Source organism: Danio rerio, chromosome 11 (genome assembly GCF_049306965.1).
Source record: "Danio rerio strain Tuebingen ecotype United States chromosome 11, GRCz12tu, whole genome shotgun sequence".
In the NCBI taxonomy this organism is placed as follows: Eukaryota; Metazoa; Chordata; class Actinopteri; order Cypriniformes; family Danionidae; genus Danio; species Danio rerio.
Genome location: NC_133186.1, coordinates 32,854,148 through 32,872,891, shown reverse-complemented (window position 1 = coordinate 32,872,891; position 18,744 = coordinate 32,854,148). Strand labels below are relative to the sequence as shown.

Here is an 18,744-nt window from a genome sequence, read left to right as displayed (position 1 = left end):
ACTAGATGGCAATGTGACATTAAAAAAAAACAGGCAGCTGCGTGGACTACGTGATACTCGGTAAAATATTTCTCAAATATAAACAACGTTTGTAACGTTAGTAAGTTTTATGATTGAGTGCCGAAAACGTTCGGACAAAATAAGCGAAAAAGCTCTTGCAAAAAGTGGTAAAGCAGAGCAAGTACGTTTCGTGACTGAAAAATCTGCAGAACCTCAACTGTAAGTTACAATCAATAACTTGGGTGTAATCAGTCTTTTTGGAAATGTTTTTATTTGTCATTTAATAGAAATGAACCGTGGTGTTACTACAACAATCATGGGTTAACTATGTTTAATATAGCAAAACCATAGTAACCACAACATTTACGATGGTTTTTACCATAGCATTTTCATTAAACACATTAAAACTATTGTTTTATAACAGTACTATAACCTTAGGCCCATGTTTTAAAGTAAAACCATAGTAGCTTTTAACAAAGCAAGTCAAACCATAGTAAGTATAAATCAGAGTTCCCATGCTTCTTGAAAGTACTTAAAAGTATTCTTATTTCAGACATACAGTATGGATTCAAGGGCTGCAAGTTCTTAAAATCAAACACATGCCATTGAAAGTGCTTGAATAAAATTAGAAATGAAATTTGTTTATGGTTTTATTTCAACATTTTTACTCAATTGTCAAAAACTAAATAAATAAAAAAAACTGAAAAAGTCCTTGAATTAAAAACCTTACATTTAAATATTGTACAATAGCACTGACATGTTATCAATATTTCAGAAACTGCATTTGAATATAACCAGTATCGAATTCAACAAATTTGATTAAAGTTCTTTAAACATGACTTTTTAAAACAGTCAAACTTTTTGAAAATCACTCAACGTAAATATTAAGTGTAAATGAAATGTTAAGTACTTTCATTGTGCATATGGTGCTTGTTTTTAAACGAATGGTGCTGTAAAAAGTAATCCAAAGTCCTTGAATCTGCTGTTCATGAAAGCGTGGAAACCCTGATTAATGTTAAATTAAAATAAAGTACATTTACTATTGATTTTATTAAGTATTTGCAATCAAACTATAGAATAATTACTATGTTTATTGCTGTAAAACCATGAGAAACAGAAACCTAAACATCTTACTACAATAGTCATAAGACCCTCCCTCCCTCTCCCTGTCCCTCTGTGTGTGTGTTTTAGGAAAAGCGTAGTAAATACAACATTAACCATGTTTTTACAACTGTTCGAGCTTAAATACTGTTGGAGTAAATCTGTGTAAAAACCAGTAAATGCCACTTCATAAGCCCTTATGACCACCTTTTGCCACTACACATGGCATAGGACTGCAAGAATATTTCATTGATTAGCTGCCGTGTGTGAAACTGAATTCTGAGTCATGCTCTGACGCTCTGACTCATGTTCTCTTCACCTGTGTTCTACTTAAACACAATGAAATCGAACCCACCCAGGTAACCAGATCACAACTTATTATTATCCAAACGGTAAAACGAATGTTGCAACATATTTTTCATTGTTTCGTAATAGTTTTTGTATTTAAATACCATAGCTATAAGTCAGCAGGGCAAATCTAATCAAATAAGTGATATTTTAAATACACTTTATTTCAAAATAGTTTCACCAATATTTTGCATTGACATATAATTAACAAATATTGCACCACCATGAGCACAGATACTGGCTTGTTATTATTATTTGATAAAATGTTGAACGCACAGTGGGTTGTTGTGTCATCAAACAGTAAATAAAACTTTCCTGACTATTTTTAAAAAGATCAACAACCATCAACATTAATAAAAAAATATGATGTATCAATCATGATAATTATTAGACAAACAATAAACAAGTGTTTGTCCTTCTCACACAAATGTCTAGAAAGTAGAAACAAAAAAAGCAAATGGGTGGGTCTATCTGATCCATCAAGATGAACAGGTCTTTTTACCCCTAGGTCAGCTCTTTAATAAAGCTCATCTTCATTTCTTGAGCATTCGTTCTACCTGTGCTGAAAGGACACACATATGGCAACCAACACAGGCCAGATGGGTTTCTTACCAAGCGGAGGGGCAATTTTCTGCACCATTCCTGACATCCTCTACCTTCCAGAGCTCGTGAGTTGATTTTAATCTGATGTTTGAATGCTTTATGCACTGCACTTATTTCATTTAAAGTGTCTATTAAGCATTTTAGAATAAAGGATGTTTTGAAAAATTGTATTTTGTAATGTAGATTCAAATACTGATCTGTAAAGTTGTCTTATTTTCGTTAATTGGGAAAGTAATTATTTTGAAACACTGTTTATTTAATAGTCAAGATTTATTCTGGAGAATAAATGGTTTATTATGATGATATGTAAAAATAAAAGAAAGGAAATTAAGCAAATGCAAAATTTCATATAATAAAACCGTAAATTCTCCTGAATGATAGTTTTTTTAAAAGAATAACTTTCCAAATTAACAAATATTAGATAATTTATCAACTACCATCAACATTATTCAAAATTATTATGTGTCGCTCAGAATAGCAATTTGACAAACAAGTAAATAAAGGTTTGTTCTTGTCACACAAATGTCTTGCAAGTACTGAAAGTAAAGCAGATGGAAAAGGGTGGGTCCATCAGCTTACTTAAAGTGATTTTTATTATTATTATTAATATTATTGATACAGAAAAATAAGTGCATATGTAAAAAGTATACGCATGTCATTTTTAAGTGTTAAACCAGCCAAATGTTGTTCATCTAACAAATGTTACGAAATTGCTCAAAAAATGAAGTGAACTCTTCAACAATGCAATGTAACACCAAGTGTTCCCTTTATTTTTTGAGAACTATATATTTTTATTGTATGTTATATATGTTAATGCAATCTACATTATTTTATTTGTATTATATTTGTTTTTTATTATCATATTTTCATGTTTTACATTTGAAATTAATTTTTTTACACACATTAAAACTACACAAATCTGTAATCACAAAAAAGTTTAATAGACCAAATATCTCTGATAATTATCAGAAAAAAATTAACTTTCTTTTTCTATTTGATGTATTTTGTTGTTTATGTTGATATCCAAGATGTTTACAAGCAAAATCCGTCATAATTTTCATTATGTATGTAACTTCAAGAACTTTTTTTATTATTTTTATTTTCCAGATCTTTGGCGGCCTGACGTTGTCACTGGTGGCATCTACGTACCTCATACCTTACAACCCTCAGGCTTACGTGATTTCTGTGACAATATTTTGCTTCATCGTTAGTTTCTTCTGGTTGATGGTGTTTGCCTGTGGCTCTCATCGAAACAAAAGCTCCTGGGCAAGCGCAGTGAGTTAATAATCATTACAACTTCACTTTTTAACTCTTACCACTTTTCTTGTATTTCGTCTTATTTTCTTGATTATCTCTCCGCAGGATGTAGCATACCATGGATTTGCCACAGTCCTCTATCTCAGCGCATCTGTGCTTTTAGCTTTGGTAACCATTGGGATTGCTCAAATACAAACCGAAACCACACTTATTTACCAGCTGGACGTTGCTGCAGTGGTGAGTCCATGTGTAATCCCTTTTTAAATGGGTAAATACAGTATGAATAGAAATACAGTAAAGTACTTGTTGGGCAGCACAGTGTCACAGTGGTTAGCACTGTCGCCTCAAAGGAAACAGGTCCCTTGTTCGAGTTCCGGTTGGGCCAGTAGGTATTTCTGTGTTTGCGTGATCTCCCCGTGTTTGCATGGGTTGCTCCAGCGGTTTGCCCCACAGTCCAAAGATGAGTAAAATGGGTAAACAAAATTGGCTGTAGTGCATGAGTGTGTGTGTGTGAATGAGTGTATATGGGTGTTTCCCAGTACCTGGTGGTGACTGGAAGGGCATCCACTGTGTAAAACATATGCCAGAATAGTTGGTGGTTTATTCCGCTGTGATGCTCCCTAATAAATAAGGGACTAAGCCAAAGGAAAATGAATGAATAAATGAATAAAGTACTAGTTAAACACGAATGACGTGAAAGTGTTTAGCCGGGGCGTGGCACCTATGTCAACATCTCATGGGTGTCATGGACTAAAGTGATAAGTGATGGGGCGTGACAGTGGATTGCAGACTAAATTGAATCGAGCCGAGTGGGGAAGGGTCTAGATGAATATTATAAGAGGGGAGAGAGTCGTAGAAGCAAGTGAAAATGAGGGGGGGGGATGTTTGTTCCGCCTGACGAAAGTGTTGGAGGGAGAGTTGGATGGAGTTAGGGGTTTTTGGTGGGTGGGGTGGGAAAGTGGAAAGTGGGAAAGTAGAATTGTCCTAATTTCCCACCTATTGCCACCCCTGTCTTCAGCCTTACCTTTGATGGACAATGGAAATAAATATTCCGAAAAAAATCTTGATTACCACACTGTAAAACCCAAAAAGGTAACTCAAACCATTTGAGGAAATTGATTGCAACAAACCATTTAAGTTTAAAAACTAATCCTAATGAGTACTGTGAACTTACTCCATTTGAGTAAACGAAACAATTTGAGCACAGTAAAACCCAATAAGTTAAGGCAACTCAAACCGTTTGAGGAAACCAATTGCTACAAACCATTTGAGTAAAAAAAAAAAAAAACTAATGTAAATGAGTACTGTGAACCTATTCTATTTTAGTAATGAGGTATTAATTAACTCATTACCTTTAATACTGAGTTCAAAACTCTTTTCAAATAAGTACAAATAACTTTCTGTAAATCGAATTAACTACACTCATTTTATTTGATAAAGTTGACTGTTGTGTTTTACAGTGCAAGATTACCAAAGACACATTGTACAAAACTCATCAAAGTCAACAGTACACTCCAAAAAATATTTTTTGCTGCTTGTTCAAACAACTAAAAATGAGCTAAATCAACATAGTTCTTGAGTTTTGGGGGGACAATTAAATTGTTATGTTAAATCCACTTAAATTAGTAAAAACAGTTAACTTAATTTGTACTAACATAAATGAATTGAATGGAATCCAGCATTTTTACAGTCTATTGACTTTTGTGTCTTTAATTTCAGGTGTTTTCCTTCCTGACCACTTTGCTGTATTTCATCCACACCATTTTCTCAGCCATCAGATGGAAGTCTTTCTAAAAACATCTGCACTCTGACCTCACAACTGACCTTTTAAGCATGATATCTTCAAAAAGCAAAGCAAAAGACATTCAAGTGATAATAGTGTAAAATGCCTGTTTGCTCTTCACCTTTTAAGTGCATATACTATGAATTTTCTAAAACATTTTCTGCTGGTATTTGTTTTGTAAATTGTTCTCACCTAAAGTATAAATTATTACAAATATGACTTGTATAATAAAGGAAACAATTAATAATCTCTTTGGTGTGGTGCTTCATTATAAACAAGAAAATCCTCCTTTATTGTTAAATAAATGATTGTTGATTTTTACAACATTCTACTTGATTAATGTACCGCCATATCAGTCGTTATAACCATTCGTAAACAAGTGTTTGTCACGTAAATGTCTAGAAAATACTATAAATAAAGCAGATGGGTGTGTCCTTATGGAATCCATCAGATCTGTCAAGATGAACAGGTCTGTCTAGCATTTTTGTCAGCTCTTTAATAGAACTTGTCTTTTGAATTCCTTAAACATTTGTTATACGTGTACTAAAAGGACACACATATGGCAACCAACACTGGCCCATTGGGTCACTTACCAAGCGGAGGGGCAATTTTCTGCATCATTCCTGACATCCTCTTCCTTCCAGAGCTTGTGAGTTGATTTAATTTGTTAAATGCTTTATGCAGGCTATGCTCCTAACTTAGTTTGTCAAAGCAGCTTAACATAGACATTCTGGTACATTGAAAATGTGTCACTCTAGTTTTGAGAGTTGAAGTTCAGTTTAGTTCAGTTCAGTGTGCTTTAATTTTCACTGCAGAAAGTCCAAATACTGAAGAGAAATCTATTGATGCACACATCCCAACCAAGCAAGACAGTGGTGCCAATTGAATTTAAGTTTAGTGCAGAATCTAATATCTGTTCTAATAACTTTTTAAAGGAGATTTTGTGGTTTTATAATGATGATAAGAATGTAAAAATAAAATGTTAATCCAAAGCGTACACTATTAAAGTCAGCTTATTTAAAGTAATTTTCTTAAAAACTATTGATTAGGTAAATAAATACATACTTAAAAAGTGCTAATCTGTCATTTTTAAAAGTGAAAAACCAACTAAAAGTCACTGTAAAATGTTAGATTTGTATTGTATTTTATAATTAAAATGATTGTATAATATTTTACATAAAAAATTCAAATTAAAATAAAAGGTTAAACTGAAAGAAAATGATAACATAAAATAAAAGCACACACATCTATAATCACCAAAAGTGTCCAATAGATCAGGTATTACTAATACATTTGAGAAGCTTTCATTTTCTATTTCATCTATTTTGCGTCATATTTCCATTTGTCCAATTCAGATGTTTACAAAAAACAGAGGTTTCCATCATAATTTTCATTATGTACATTAGCCTACATTTTCTTGATCAGTAACTTCAAGAACGTTATTTATTATGTTCATTTCTCAGATCTTTGGCGGTCTGACGTTGTCACTGGTGGCATCTACGTACCTCATACCTTACAACCCTCAGGCGTACGTGATTTCTGTGACAATAGCCTGCTTCCTCACTACTTTCCTGTGGTTGATGGTGTTTGTCTGTGGGTATCATCATAACAGAAAATCCTGGGCAACCGCAGTGAGTTAATAATCTCTTTACATCTTCACTTTTTTAATCGTTTCTTTTGTGTTTGATCTTATATGTTTTGTTAATTTTCTCTCTGCAGGATGTAGCATACCATGGATGTGCCACAGTCCTCTATCTCAGCGCATCTGTGCTTTTAGCTTTGGTAACCATTGGGTGGAGTCAGCCAGATAACATGTTTTTCCTTATTTACCAGCTGGACATTGCTGCTGTGGTGAGTTTGTGTAGTCTCTTTTTAAATCGGTTTTACCTGTTAAATAAAAAACAATTAAGTAACGGTGAAATATTTGAACACGAATGAAAAAGCATTAATTTACAAAATCTTAAAAATTTACTGCACGTTTTAAACGTTGAAGTCTAAAGTATGTTGACTCTCTGTGTGTCTTTAATTTCAGGTTTTTTCCTTCCTGACCACTTTACTGTATTTCACCCACACCATTTTCTCAGCCTTGCGATGGAAGACCTACTAAAAGTAGCTTTTTAACTTATTTTGCAAACCAAATGACTGCTCAACTGGCCTTTAAAGCATGATGTTTGCAAAAAGTATACTGAAAAATGCATTTAGTTCATCAGCAGTTATTCATGTGATAAATTTATGTAAAGTTTATAACAGTTAAGTTTTTTCCCTCTTCCTTTTCATCATATTTTTTTTGTAAATTGTTCTTATCTCAAGTAATGTTTTTTACATTTATGACTTAATTAATAAACAAAATAATAAACTATCTTTTTGGTGTGGCGCTTAATTATATAAACATATATTTCTTTATTTTTAAATGAAAGGTTAGCAAGATTTTTTTTTAAACTAACTTGCTATTTACAAGATTCTGCTTTTACAATACCACCATAAAACTACTTTTTACTGGGAAAAAAAGACAGACAAAAGCAAAAAATAAATAAATAAATAAAAATGCAAATGTGACACCCTGAGGGCGTCGTGGTTGATACCATAAGCTATTTTTGGAGCACTCTTTAGCATGAAGTTATGCGGTTGCTCAAAAAAAAAAACGAAACATTTGCTGTTTGTTCAAACTATTTTTTATTTGTATTTGTTCAAACCACTTATTTAAAATAAGCTAAAACAACACACTTATTGAGGGTTTATTGGGACAACTTAATTTTTTTATGTTTTCTCCACTTAAATTTGTAAAAACTTAAGTTAATTTAATTCCTTCATTTTTTAGTGCTGTGGTTTGGTGGCTTACACGTCAAAAAGACCTTAAAATATTGTTTCAAGGGCAGCATGATGGCTCAGTGGTTATCACAAACATCTTACAGCAAAAAATTTCACTTGTTTAAGTCCCAGCCAGTTGGCATTTCAATGCGGAGTTTGCCTTTGTTTTATGTTAAATCCACTTAAATTTGTAAACCATTAAGTTAACTTAAGCGTTTTGTGTTGGTTCAACTACCTGGTTAGGGGATTTGTAGTTCAGCATACTTTGTGTGGGACTGAATTAAGATTGTGAAATGTTGACAATAAAAGTAATCTTATGTGTTTAAAGTTAATAGAAAGACTTGTTAGAGTTTAATCTTCACTGTAGTTTGAAGATTTAGAAGATTTTCATGTAATGCTTTGAGATTTGAGATTACAACCTTGCTGAAGCACCCATGCTGGGTGCATCATGGGTGTTGGCAGCTTAATTAGCAAAAATGCAGTTTGTTACTTTGCTCATAAAAATGAGTTCTGAGATCAGTCTGAATCAACTGTATATGTAACTCATGAAATATGCTTAAAAATGGCTCTTTTAGTTCATTTAGGATAACTAAAAAAAAAAAAAAAAAAAAACGAAGAGACTTCGAAATGTACGACATATAATAGACACACATGACCTTTGAGTTTAAGTTAAATAAAAATACAAATGTACTTAAACTTTTATTTGATAAAATCATGTTGGACCAACTTGATTGCATTTAATTGTGTAAACAGTTTTTTTTTTTTTTTTAAGTTGGTGGTAAACAAATTTATTGGATGGAAATCTTGCCCTCAATTAAATTTAGTTCATCCAATTGTTTTTTTTTTTTTTTTTTTTTTTGAGTGTATATGTGAACTGGATGAACTAAATTGGCATTGTTTTTTCAAATGGGAGTGTGTTACCCAGTTCTGGGATGCCGCTGGAAAGGTATCCGCTGTGTAAAACATGCTGAAAAAAAAAAAAAAAACGTTTATTCTGCTGTGGCGACTCCTGTTAAATCAGGGACTAACCCAAAGGAAAATGAATGAACGATTGCCTCTGCATTAAATGTCCTCCAGGTCGACTAGGTAAATTGCAAATTTTTCCTCAACAATCAGCTTAATTTGCAGCTTTGCCTTAGAAGATCACAACAAATTCAGTCATTTTTAGCACTGCAGGTTTCCACCAACTCCATTTGTCTGTTCTTTGTGGTCTTGGTTAGTGGTCATCAGTGATTAGGCTGTGGGTATTTCTTCATGTCTAAGATTAAGTTGTTGTCAGTGTGTTATCGCTGTGTTATTAGATCATTGCTGGAACCACTCCAGAGTCTAGAGCCCAATTTACACCTGGTCTTAACATTACATTCATTGATCTGATCACAAGTGTTCTGAAGAGATTCATTATAGTTTCCACCTGGAATTAACCTGCGTTCAGATGCATGTCTTGTTGTCACTCCTGTTGTGGTTTCATTAAAACCCTTCCATCTTAGTTCATCTCATTCCAAAACAGTTTTGCAAGAGTGCTCATTGCAACACAAGGATACTACTAAATGACTGCTCTCACGTTACTCACAGTGGACTTCCTGAATTTTTTTTGTTTCATATCCAAAAAAAATACCTAAAGCACAATGCTGTCTTACCAGTTGCAAAACAACACCATTCAGTGTGGATTTGTGGCTGGTTGTTGACAGTTGCTGCTCTCCAAATACTTTCCAACTTTCTCTATACTCTCTTTTTATGTTCATTACATGCTATTTAGAAATGTCCAACAAAATAAGTGCTTTGTTATGGGAAAAAAATTAAATATACTGTATCATCCCAGGTCAACATAGTAGTAAACATTCACTGCGCTGTCTCTAATCACCTTGCTTATTCTGGACTTTCAGTCAAATCCATGCTAAATTCACTGTTTATAAAATAAAAATGGCTCCTAATGATTATATAAATGATGCTTCACTTAAACAGAAAACCAAATAAACATCAGCAAAGTTGGCTCATTCTGGGGTGCGTTTCCGAAAACCATTGTTAAGGTTGCTAGCTCCGTTGTTACAAACATAGTTTGTCGATTTAGCATTTCCCAAATCCGTTGTTCCAACAAACATCCACAAATTGCGTTGCGAACTTGTACGCTTGCAACTAAACCTCCAGAGTTCTTGGTTGTGTTCTATTTCCAGTAATCCCCCCTATGCCCTATTCGTTTAGAACATTATAACATTTAAATTTGGAATGATTAAAAAAAACAACAACATTGAAGTCATCTCTTTTAGGTGCAGTGGTGGAAAGAGTACTGAAAAATCATACTCAAGTAAAAGTACAATTACTTGCCTAAAAATGTAGTGTAGGTATAGAGTAAAAGTATCTGTTGTAAATATTACTTAAAGTATGAGTAAAAAGTAGCCATTTCAAAAGTACTCAAGAGAAGTGAGTAGTGAGTATTATGCTTTTAAAAGCTGATGCGTTTTCATGTAATTTGTGCATGTGTGTGTAAACGTAACATTCTGTAGTGCATCGAGTTATTCCCCAGCAGGCACACAACATCATAAGACATTAACATTAGGTTAGATTGTCTAGCCAGTGTTTAAGGAAAACGTTATTTGTTCAAACACAACATCAAATGACGTTGATATTTGGTTGACTTTAGTTGTGTTGGAAAGTGACCAAAATCCAATGTCGAGCAAACATCCAATGTCATTTTGGCATCACATGCTGACACTTCCATGATTTTCATGGAAAAACAAAATGCATCATCCCCACGACACTGGTGTACAACTTCATTCTGACATCATGTTGACATCTTGTGCCTGCTCTAAGGCCATTTCGATCCTCATACAGTAAACATCCGTCATCTTCTCATCAGTGACATGCATCTTAAGAGTCTCTTGGTCAATGCAAGATTTTGGGAATCTTGTACACTTTTAATGCTTCCAAACAATTTGCTGCAATTATAAAGCGCATATATTTTGAGGTAGGGTTGGATATCGTTTGGGGTTATTTCAATACTGGTGCTAAATCGATACTTTTAAAATGGTGCCAAAACGGTGCCTGAACCTTTTTAGCCACTAAATTATTTGACAGAAAAAGATTTTAATCATTATAATTGAACAATATAATTAAATATTTACAATAACTTTAAAGTAAACATCAAATCATATATTATATATTTGAATTGCATTAATATATTTCTTTTGATCAACCTTATTTTGAGGTAGTTCATTTTGATGCGATTTACCTTCTATGTGTGATTTGATTGGACAGGAATCACAGGACTGATTCTTCTAATCTCCATAGACAACAAAAAATAAATTAGTGACTGAAGGTTGAAGAAACGTAGTGGAGTAAAAGCACTGATTACTGCACTAAAAATGTACTTAAAGCAAAGTAAAAAATACACATTTTTAAAACTACTTAGTAAATTACAATTCCTGAGAAAAATTACTCAATTACAGTAAATTGAGTATTTGTAATTAGTTCCTTTACAACACTGCTTAGGTGTAATTTGCTTTCAAAGTATTTTTATAGTTCAGTTTGAACGATCTTCCTATTGACAATTGTGCTCCCTTCTTAGTGCACTTTGAAAACATTTGTCATTTTGAACGCAGCTGTGGCTCATGACAAAAGCTATAGGTGACCTTATTTAAGAGCCGAATTGTATTCGTTTTGGTTTTTATTCGGTTTGAATGTGTCAAATTGTAAAAGTAGAATTTTCAACAAAACGTAAAATTAATAAAAAATATCCTACTTTATAATAATAATAATTATTATTATTATTATTATTGTTTTTTTTTTCATTTCTTAATAAATTGCCTACTGTAAAGTACAATCATTAACGATTCATAGGATTGATATATGAGATTAGAATACGTGTTTGCTAAGTGATTTTGTATGGAATATTCTCAATAATACTTGTAAAGGAATTGTATATACAGTAGGTCCTACGTATACTGTATGTGTCCTTTACATATGTTTCAATTAATATGGAAAACGAGTGCATGTTTTAACTAAAATTAATATTGCAATCTTTTTTTTTTTAAATGTGAGTGTGTAAAACAATGTAATTTGCACAAAAAGTTATGGAGGTTTTCCCTAAAGAAGTAGTTACTTCACCTCGTTTAGAGCGTCATTATGGACATCTTACGTTATAATTAACGTGATTCAAATAATGGATCTGCGACAGGGAAACTACAGTTTTGGGAAAACACTTTGTTACTACATTGTTCTTTTCCCAAACGATGCATCGGACTATGATAGGTCAGCCACGAGTTATGTCAATGTTTGGGAAACGCATCCTCGGAGGCTCATTGGTTCCTCCAATAGAAACTCAGAAACTCTTTCTAGGAAACTTGTATTTTACAATATAAGTGTAGTACAAATTTCAGTACCACACGAAACCAGCATAAATTATGCAAGCTTATTTTAGATCCGAAATGCCCCTGCACACACCTTTAGATGCACCCTTCAAAGAAACAATGCAAGTGACCAAAAGGGGCAGATTAAAAACCAGTATTAATGCTAGGTCATACATAATATATTATGATTGACCAAAATACATCTTAATATCATAGTCTTTGAAAACTATTAAAACAAACAAGAGTCTCTGCATGGGTCTTGCCTAGATGCTACAATAACATTTCAGTAGTGTCCTTGAAGGATTTGGTTTGTTAAACTGTTGTCAACAGTTTATTTTGGCGTGTCTTTCAATTCCTGATGTGTCTCTGTTTTGCTGATTTTTAGAACTGGTTTAACTTGCTTTTAATAGGGTAAGGGTAGGACGAGTTGATACTTGTCTCGGTGATCAGGGGACAATTGTGTTCTGTAAGGTGACGTCTGGGACCTGTATAATTCATGAGGGCTGAACTGGTGGGTGAACAACTCTACCTTTCAGTTCTATTATACTATGGCATGATTGCATCATGTGTAAAGAGGCCTCAAAAACCACACTTTAAAAATGTATGAATGGCATTGTGCTTGATGATAAAATAGCAGTGTCTTTGTTTTAAGAAAGCAGTGTAGTTTCAAAAATTATATTTAAAAAATTGCTTATACTCCATCAACAATGAAGTCAGGCACTTACCTTACCCTCATGTTGTCAAACCCGTACCTATATGACTTTCATTTGACCATGAAAATGTGTTTGTTAGAATGAACATCTCAATCACTTTTTGCTTTCACTGTATCACTAAAAGAAATAAAGAAAGTTGTCATTTATCATTAATTTATATTTTTAAAAAGATTTATTTGGACATTGGCAATGTTTAAACCAGTCTGTTGGTCCATTAAAAAAGAAAAGGTTGATGCTTTATTTTTTCAGCCAGTTATAATTCACTGTAAAAATGCTTTGTCCACACAAACGATATGTGTTGGGACAAGATGAAGTAATTAAGTTCTTATTATTTCTTTTACAAATTTAATAATATTGAATATAAAACAATAGTTGTGTTGTTTCAGCTTATTTTAAATATATAGATACACAGCAAATGTCATTTTTCAAGTTCTAAAGTGTTTTCACACTACCACCCACAACAAGGTTTGGTACAATGGCCATTTAATGGTTCCTCAATAATTCTTATAATTAAAAATACAAATAATAAAATATGTAAATGTAATTCAAATTAATATTTTTAGACAAATGCTAATTCGTGATCATCATGAATACACTGTAAAAAAAATCCTGGTTGGCTTAAATTTTTAGTGCTCGATTGAACATTAAATGAGTCATCTACAGAGTTAAACTATGAGTCTCTCTTGTTAAACTTGGTAACTTATCCAATTAAGTTAGAACATGATTAACTTAAGTTTAAAAAGTTACAACGACCTGAAAACATATGCTGTCATGACTAATCATATATTTTTTTAGTGTCACATTGCATTAATTAACATTTTGCTATTGTTATTTTTTGGACGATGCTTATCTAAACCTATTTTTAATATCTGATTATTTTTATATATTTTTTTATTAATTAACTGCTAATCATACATTGTAAAAAAAACGTAAAGCAAGAAGTCGGCAACAAATATTTTTGTTACTTTAACTTATTTTAATGAGTTAATCAGGTCTCAACTAAATTTTTGTAAGTTATACAAAGTCTAGCCTAATATTTTAGTACATTTTCTTAGCCTTTTTAATCAACTTTTTTTACTTTAACTTTTTTTACCTTTATTATATTTTATTTGTTTATTTATTTACTATATTATTATTATTTTCAACTATTTGTTTTGTTTAACTGCTATTAATACAAATATTTTTGTTGCTTTCACTTATTTTAATAACTTAATCAGGTTTCAGCAAATATTTTGTAAGTTATAAAAAGTTAAACATAATATTTTAGTCAGTTTGATTAATGTAAGTTGAGATGACTAGAAGTAAATTTGATTTAACTAAGACAATTAAAAACAGCAAGAACTTTTTACAGTGTATGAACTTGCTATATTATTTACTATATTAATATAGTTTATTTATTTATAACATTTTGTTATTTTGGGCGCTGCAGTGTTTAACCAAAACATTCAACTATTTATTTTATTTAATTATTTAATTTTATTTATTTATTTAAAAATATATATTTTGTTTATTTTTTTTTTTTTTTCCATTTTATTTTATTGTCACACCACCAGCTCATCACAAAAACAGTAGCAGTGGAAGGCTACAGAAAAATTCCATTTTATCTTTTAGCCACTGGAGTGTGCTGTGCATAACTGCATGTTAAACCCACAACCCACACCATTTTCATCATAACCATTCTGTAATTTCTTCATACATAGCACATTGAAGTCACTTTCCAGTGTAGCCCTTCATAACCCGTTCTTGACCTTCTCAGCTGCTGCATCTATAGATCCACCAGTGATGAAGAGCTTCACTTATTAAATCCCCATTCTCTCATTACTGTCAGCTCCAACACCTCTGCACAAGAGCATATCTGGCTAGGAAAGTAGATAAACAAAGAAAAAAATAGCTTTGGAAGGTGTGAGTGTCCTTGTAATCTCATTGATACCGCAAAGCCTGATCCTCAGTCACTCTCTGCTATTGACGTTTTGAAATGGTGGTTAAAAATAGTTGATCTAGTGAAACAAGATTAGGATTACAAGATTTTTTTCCTCGCAGTTGCGCCTTTATGACTTTTTATCTTGCAAGTATGACTTTTAAATTCACTTGCATTAAAATCTGCTTAATTTTGTTGCAATTTTCAGAAAAAAACGTCAGAATTGCACCTGAATTTCATACTTAACCACATAGACATTTGATTGACTTGCGATTGACTTGTGATTTCTTGGAATTCTAAGTTTATATCTTTATAATTCTGAAATATTTGTGATTGAAATTTTTTTATTACATTAATACTAATTAAAATAAATACAAATAAAATGTTAAAAGTAAATATTTTAATCAGAGAAATTGTTAATTGAATTCTTACATTAGCATGATGTTTTGAATGACATTTGAAATAACATTTTACAGTAGCACTTAGGAAAAATATTTGTTATTATCAAGGTTGAAAATGGTTTTGCTGCTTAATATTTAGGTGAAAACAATAATACATTTGTCTTAGTATCTTAGATGAGCAGAAAAAAATTTTAAACAGAAATAGTTTAATGCATCTTTTTATAATTGCTGATCCCCAAATGTGGGTCCAGAATGTAGAACACAGACTGAAGTACCCAAAGAGTAAGTTACAGAAATCAAGACCTGATGTGACAAAGGCATCAGACTTTCCGCATTAGGCCATGATAAAAAAAAGTCTAATCAATGTTACATACAGTAGGTGAAAGAAGGCTTTTTTGTTAAGTGTAAACCTACTATAATTAATTTTACACAACATTTAGTCCCTCTGTGTCCCTCTGTTAAACAAAGGTCAGTCACAATAGAGCATCATTTTTAGAAAGAAATCAGGTTTCTGTTCCTGAGATTATGATTATGCAAATATTTTACTTCTGAAAAGTGTCTGTGAATTAACTTTCCTCTCTTCATCTTCCTATAAAATCCTCTCAGTCACAGAAACTCCTGCTGCTCCTTATACTCCATTTGATCTCCTGCAGCCCAAATGCACAGCTGCACTGTCTGTCATTTATAAGTGCTGCATGGTGAAATGCTGAAATCTTCTATACTCATGTGAAAAAAAGTGACATAAAAGAGATTTTCATATTTTGGTGACCATTTACTAACATTATGTAAGCTATCTTTTGCAAATATTAAAGGACTTTCTATTTTTCCTCCATTATATCAAGTATTATTTTCCTTTTGAAGCTCCAGACCCCTCCACAGGAGATAGATAGATAGATAGATAGATAGATGGATGGATGGATGGATGGATGGATGGATGGATGGATGGATGGATGGATGGATGGATGGATGGATGGATGGATGGATGTATGGATGGATGTATGGATGGATGGATGGATGGATGGATGGAAAGAAAGAAAGTTCTACCATTTCAAATAGTACAAGGTGTTTTGATGCATCCTAACTACCCTGATGTATTGGAAACAGTTGTTTTAATAAACTCAACAGGTAAAAAACACCTTTAGATATGGGCTGTTTCTCAATGTGCATTTTTAAGCAATTTTGTGTTCTTGTATAACGTCATCAACAGCCAAAGTTCATTTACAAATATCATTTACACAAGATGAAGCATTAAAAGGTCATCATAATCTTAAGTCCTTGAAAGTTTTTCATATTTAGATTTTTTTTTAAACATAGTAATATTATATGTATTTATGTATACATACATTATATCATCTTTGCATCAAATTTCAAAAAAAGAAATTACTTGTTTAAGGCGCTTGAAATGCAGCATCTGTGGGGCAGGACATTAAATTTGATGTTGTTTTCTCTTATTATTATTTCAGAAAATAGGATTGTAAAAAAATAATTTGTTGTACTCTCCCATTTCCTGCGCTCTAAGTTAACTCAATTGATGACTTCTGTTACTGAAAGACCCAGAAATGTGAAAAGAGTCCATAGTGACCAAGGACCTTAATGCGTTCTTGATATTGGATGTATCGAATGCAAACTTGAGCGCATAACTTGCTATAGAAGTCCCAGAAGTCATTGCAGCTAAATAAAGGTATTTCATATGTCTATATATTATTAAACTCTAGAGATTTAGCTTAATTTTCTCAACAGTTTCCCTAGAAGACACAGTGAAAGTAAACATTCACTTAAAAATCTTAATAAAGGCATTTTAAACACATTAAGACACATTAAGGGTGTTAATTTGCCTAAATTGATATTGAAATCTGTTTTATTATTATTGTGCCAAAATGGGTTTTCAAGAAAAAAAAATTGTATGAATGTAGTAATGTTTAAATAATTTTTCATTAAAATCCATGAAGGTTCTCATTTCTCAGAGGTTGTGTTTTTTATTTTCTGCTTGCAGTCTTCCCAGTTTTGTTATTTTGAGGTCTCCATGAGAATTTAAATCCGTTCTCTGTGTTCTTGGAATTGAGAAACAACTGTGATCTTATGATTAAAAAGTTGATTAAAACCGCTGTTCCCAATGAATCTGCGTAATTAGGTTGCTTTAAAACAATTTGGACTATTTGGAATGGTATAGAACAAGGGTGTCACACTGCACTTTTCGTTACATAGACTTCCATTCAAATGCATGTGAATGCAGCAGACGGAAACACAAGCTCATGTGACGAGTTGAAAAATTCAAGCTTGGAGAACACTGACCTGCAAAATCACATCAGGTGATTACATGAGACCAATAGAACATTACAACATAACCTCTCTGTACAGAAATGTAAAATATGGACCAATCGCTCACTTTTTTAAATGTCTAATCGTCTCTTTAATCCCGCCATTTTTCACAGCACCTTGCAACAGAATTTCGCATGTTCAAACTATAGTGTGACCGCAGCATTAAGCTCCCATAGACTTTCATTCATACGCACGCGAATGAGTCAGACCGGAAATGCAGGGTCATGCGTTAAGTTTCACAGGTTGCTGCGGTGCAAAGTTCAAGCTTGGTGAACTCTGACCGGCGAAAATGCATCACTTGACTGCGTGAGACCAACCGAGGATCAAAACATGACCTCTCTGGACAGAAATGTAAAACATGGAACAATCTCTCGCTTTTTCAATGCCTAATAATTTTGTTTAATCCCGCCCCTTTTCGCAGGGCTGTACGACAGAATTTCGCATACACAAATTTAAACTGTGCACAGCTAAGGCCCTCCATGAGTTTGAAACCTATGATATAGAATTTTGTATTTCAAACATGTGAGAGTTTGCAAAGGGTATGAATATTTTTGGACATGCCATTTATTTGTAAATGTAATTATAAGCAGAGAATTTTTTTCCACAATGATGCCTTTTGTACATCATCTTACTATATTTTGGGAGAAACCTGTGTTATTTACGGTCAAAATGTGCTGATTAAATAAAAGTAACTTTAGGTCAAAATTGCCAGGCAGGGGTATGAATAAATACGGGCTTTATAAACGACGTCAGCATATTTGTCAGAGATTTGGCTTTTTTGAATTACAGAACTTCTCTTGTGTGTTTTTTAATATTCACTTTATGTAACACAAACATCATAAGGATACTTTAACTGTAATAGAGTAGGCTGAGATCAGAGATGTATAAATTTAGCTCATATTTGCGACAAACACTTATTTAACGATGACCTCTTCAGCCATCAACAACAGGATGCGTAAAACTTAATCTAAGCAACTTCAAAGTTATTTAAGGACTCATAAGAGGATGATTCCCAACTGCAGTTTTCAGCAAACGCCAAGAAAGTTCTCATAATCGCAATTTTTGAGGGGTGCTGACAGCTAGTTTAATCACAGATTAGCGTCTGTGCTTGCTAGAATCATTAAAAAACCAAAACAAGATGACTTCGCAA

At 32.7% G+C, this 18,744-nt stretch overlaps 3 protein-coding genes across 4 annotated transcripts in view; all 3 read left to right on the top strand.

Annotated features, from left to right (window-relative positions):
• Positions 1-109: 109 nt before the first annotated feature.
• On the top strand, positions 110-7,451 carry mala.1 (mal, T cell differentiation protein a, tandem duplicate 1). Of its 2 annotated transcripts, none has more exons than XM_073916139.1 (4): positions 110-219; positions 6,556-6,723; positions 6,812-6,943; positions 7,125-7,451. In XM_073916139.1, the coding sequence occupies exons 2-4, from the start codon at positions 6,673-6,675 to the stop codon at positions 7,197-7,199; spliced, it is 258 nt and encodes an 85-aa protein (XP_073772240.1). In that variant the 5' UTR covers positions 110-219; positions 6,556-6,672; the 3' UTR covers positions 7,200-7,451.
• slc8a1a (solute carrier family 8 member 1a) overlaps positions 110-18,744 on the top strand; it is a 103,440-nt gene continuing 84,805 nt past the window's right edge. Inside the window, exon 1 of the mRNA XM_009306112.4 lies at positions 110-219. The gene's annotated coding sequence lies outside the window, so the exon portion shown is untranslated. The remainder of the gene's footprint in view (positions 220-18,744) is intronic.
• On the top strand, positions 1,996-5,339 carry mala.2 (mal, T cell differentiation protein a, tandem duplicate 2). The gene is given in 4 exon segments (NM_001077463.1): positions 1,996-2,117; positions 3,160-3,327; positions 3,415-3,546; positions 5,029-5,339. Coding segments are annotated over 4 exon segments (465 nt in total). The 5' UTR covers positions 1,996-2,027; the 3' UTR covers positions 5,104-5,339.

What these genes read in the sequence shown, in the direction of transcription:
- mala.1 (XM_073916139.1), top strand. Translation starts at nt 6,673, where the DNA reads ATGGTGTTTGTCTGTGGGTATCATCATAACAGAAAATCCTGGGCAACC. An exon ending in GAAAATCCTGGGCAACCGCA is followed by an intron (nt 6,724 to 6,811) that starts GTGAGTTAATAA and finishes TTCTCTCTGCAG; the next exon opens with GATGTAGCATACCATGGATG. An exon ending in AGCTGGACATTGCTGCTGTG is followed by an intron (nt 6,944 to 7,124) that starts GTGAGTTTGTGT and finishes CTTTAATTTCAG; the next exon opens with GTTTTTTCCTTCCTGACCAC.